The 3,750-nt window shown below is 36.1% G+C and overlaps 1 protein-coding gene across 1 annotated transcript; it reads left to right on the top strand.

Moving 5' to 3' along the window:
• The first annotated feature begins 389 nt into the window (after positions 1–389).
• On the top strand, positions 390–2,236 carry LOC149552974 (cytochrome P450 71AU50-like). Its single transcript, XM_089788506.1, has 2 exons — positions 390–1,269; positions 1,343–2,236. Exons 1-2 carry the CDS (start codon positions 877–879, stop codon positions 1,952–1,954), a joined length of 1,005 nt encoding a protein of 334 aa, XP_089644632.1. The 5' UTR covers positions 390–876; the 3' UTR covers positions 1,955–2,236.
• The last annotated feature ends 1,514 nt before the right edge of the window (positions 2,237–3,750 follow it).

Genomic DNA, 3,750 nt, shown 5'->3' on the forward strand with positions numbered 1-3,750 from the left:
CTAGAATTCTCTTTAAACGGTATGTATTATCTATTAAAAAGAGAATAGATTTCAATAAGACAAGTTTATCCCTTTAAATTATTGGCAAACTTAAACGACGAGATAATATTCCATATATTTATTCCGCAAAATAATTATTGTTAATCACTTATCTTCCCCTTCGCCTATGAATTTCCACTTAAATGGATAATGCAAAAGAAGTATTTTCCTTCCCGTTATTATTACATTCTGTTTATGACATATATAATACCCAATAAGACACCATTCCTGTACAACAGCACCATGTTTTCTGAAACGAATGGCCAGCTAATATAGAATTGTATTGTCGCGTCACGATAAACCAGCGCATCTAAGATAAAAAGGGTTGTTTCGTGGGTTTCCATTGATTGCAGGCTTCTGTATTTCCCTTTTCTGGCGACATGGAATCCTTAATTACTTACTTCCTGAAAGAGCCATTTGCTATCTTCTTTCTCCTCTGCTGCTTTCTATATAAGCTGAAGAGAAATACGAAGAGATCATTGATATTGCCCCCCGGACCACGTCCATGGCCTGTCATAGGAAGTCTCCATCTCTTGGGAAACCTTCCTCATCAGGCTCTTTCAACATTGACAAAGAAATACGGACCCATCATGTTTCTCCGTCTCGGTTCTATCCCCACCCTTGTCATCTCTTCTCCTGCCATGGCGAAAAATTTCCTCAAAACCCATGATTTGGCCTTTGCAACCAGGCCAAACTGTGCATTCGGGAAATACGTAACGTATGACCATAAAGACGTGGGCTTTGGCCCCTATGGAGCGTGCTGGAGGCAGATGAGGAAGCTTTGCACGGTTGAGCTCCATCTGGCAGGAAAGCGGTCACGAGGGGCGGTGTGTGGATATGAGGAAGAGGCTCTCCTCCCTCACACAAAATATTACGTGCAGAATGTTTGCCGGCAGGACTTTCTCCGACAACGAATTGGATGGAGGGCATGCGTTCAAAGAAATGGCTGAGGAGATCGCTGCTCTGGCCGGTGCTTTCCCAATCGGCGATTTCATTCCTTCTCTCTACTTCCTCGACTTGCAGGGATTCCAGCGTCGCATGCAGGCCGTTCACCAGACCTTCGACGGATTCGCTGAAAATGTAATCGACGAGCACGTCCATCGTCAGTCGGGAAAATCTCGGAACGCCGAGGAAGAAAATAGTGTAAAAGACATGGTAGACGTGGTGCTCGGTAAGGCCGAAACGGAGAGCCAGACAGTCTCACGAAGCCACATCAAAGCCGTGATTTTGGTAAGTCTCTTTGCTTTTACAAATCTGATTCCAAATTGTTTTATGCTGTGTATAAACTTGAGGAAATGTACAGGATATGCTAATCGCAGGAATGGAAACATCGGTGACATTGATAGAGTGGGCAGTGAGTGAGTTGCTGAGGAATCCGTGTACGCTGGCACGAGCGCAGAGAGAGATGGAGTCAGCAGTTGGCAGAGATTGCAGAGTAAAGGAGAGTGACGTGGTGAAACTGGATTACTTGCGATGCGTGGTGAAGGAAACTTTCCGACTGCATCCGCCACTTCCTCTGCTCATTCCGCATGAGTCGATGGAAGGGTGCAGCGTGGGAGGATACTTTGTTCCGCCAAAGACGCGGTTGTTTGTGAATGTGTGGGCGATGGGAAGGGATGAAAACGTTTGGAAGGAGGCCGATCAGTTTAAGCCAGAGAGGTTTATGGGGAGTAACAAGGATGTGAGAGGTCAGGACTTCGATTTGCTGCCCTTCGGAACGGGAAGAAGAGGATGCCCTGGGATTACGATGGGTGTTTCTGTTGTTGAGTTGGCACTTGCTCAGCTTCTTCACTGCTTTGACTGGACTGTGGAGGGCGAGGTGGATGTGGAGGAAGAGTTCGGATTAACTGTTCCCAGAAAAACTCCACTGTTTGCCAGGCCTAAATGGAGGCTCACTACTCAATATCCTGCTTGAACCATGCATTCTGTGAAACTGACTTCGTTAGCTTTACAAGTTTGAAGTTAATAGTAGCATTAGTTCAATAATTTATGTCTTCCCGTGTTGAGGTTAGTATTCAATTCTCTTTTCTTGAGGTTTATTTTGGTAAGACACTACCTGTGGGAGCTTTGTTTCAGCGTTAAATTATTTATATCAAAAAGTTTCGTCAGTTCATATAAATAACTCACACTTTTTCCATGTCTCTTTGTAATTTCTTTGCACCCTCTAAATGAATTTGTCATGTATTGTTTGTTATTAGCTTAAATGTTTTCATATTTCTTTCTCAAGTAAATCTTTTTAAGCATCCTTCAAATACTTTTGGTAGCCTTTTGTAATTTCTGTGTGTCTTGAAGCCTTTGATTAAATCGGATCTGATCCGCTTATAAATCATGTGGGAGGAAATATTTAGTATTCAAGAATTTTGGTCAGCATTTTCTAAATTTTGTTCACTAGTGATTTCATCATTCTTGACTAATGGATTGGGTTCTCTATGTAGTTTTATGATTGTATTGGAACATATTTAATGAGTTCAATTTGAATCTTCTCTTTTATTGCTTTTTAAAGTAATTGCAGCATGGTTAGAGGATTTTTCACTTAGATTTTGTCTCTTCAATAATTTTTTGTTGTGTTAGTGATGTTTTTCTATAAAAAGTGAAGGTTAGTTAATTAGGTTTAGAAAATAGGCTTTCCAAATTGAAAGTTGTTATTTAAATTAAATCTATGTAATGATTTTTGCTAGTTATTTTGTACATTGGATTTATAATGGCCACGATAATTTTCTAATTTTCTAAATGCTTTTAATTTTTTTATAACAATTATATAATTATATTTTATAATTAAAAAAAAATTATTAATAAAATAATTATTTGATTTACTTTATATTTTACCTATTTATGATTATATAAATACAATGTATAATTATTATTAAAGCTCTTTTTTTTTATGGAGGTCATCTACAAATGAGTTTGAGGTATCCAATACGGGCCCATGCATGTCTAAAACCTCTTCGGCTAAGAGCCAAGGACTAAGGAGCATCCACGCTTTAAAAATTCACCTGGAGCACAATCCAAAGCTTTACACTATATTACTATTATTATTATTAAAAAAGCTTCCTTCATGAAAATGAACATATCAATAATTAATTTTAGTTATTGGTTTTTACAATTTAAAAGATATACTTTCCTATTGGCACACAACATGCTAGTATAATATAAAGTTTAAACTTGAAGCTAGTAATTTGTTGTTTGTATGAAGTAGTTAAGTGGTGTATTTGTATGAAAATAATTATTTTTGGACCCAATATAGATAATGTTTACAAAAGGTTTTGTTATGTCATTTTAATTTTTCATATTATTATGAATATAATATTTCAGATGTACATCTTATTTAGTAAAGATATCTTATGATAAAGTTGTTTAATTTTATATTTCAATTCTTTATTCATCTCATTCTTACTTTCCAATTAGAGTGAATTTTTCAAGATATATTGAAATTATAAGATCATAGAGAGGAAAAAATATAGAGGTTGATGAAGATACTATACAAATAAGGACCATTTTCTTATCATGTTTGTATTCATTTAATAAATATTTAAAATTATTAAAAAATATTTTACTTTGAAATACATTAATTTTTCATTCAATAATATTTATCCTATTTTAGTTATATAACATGTTCTATTGTTTGAAGCTTTATCTTATATTACATTTATATAGAACAATTGATTTATATTCCTAAAATAGTGTCACCTATGCAGAAGGAAAGAAAAAATA

This window comes from Cupressus sempervirens, chromosome 6 (genome assembly GCF_028749045.1).
Source record: "Cupressus sempervirens isolate cs-2001-9-10 chromosome 6, ASM2874904v1, whole genome shotgun sequence".
Lineage (NCBI taxonomy): Eukaryota > Viridiplantae > Streptophyta > Pinopsida > Cupressales > Cupressaceae > Cupressus > Cupressus sempervirens.

What these genes read in the sequence shown, in the direction of transcription:
- LOC149552974 (XM_089788506.1), top strand. Translation starts at nt 877, where the DNA reads ATGAGGAAGAGGCTCTCCTCCCTCACACAAAATATTACGTGCAGAATG. An exon ending in ACATCAAAGCCGTGATTTTG is followed by an intron (nt 1,270 to 1,342) that starts GTAAGTCTCTTT and finishes GGAAATGTACAG; the next exon opens with GATATGCTAATCGCAGGAAT.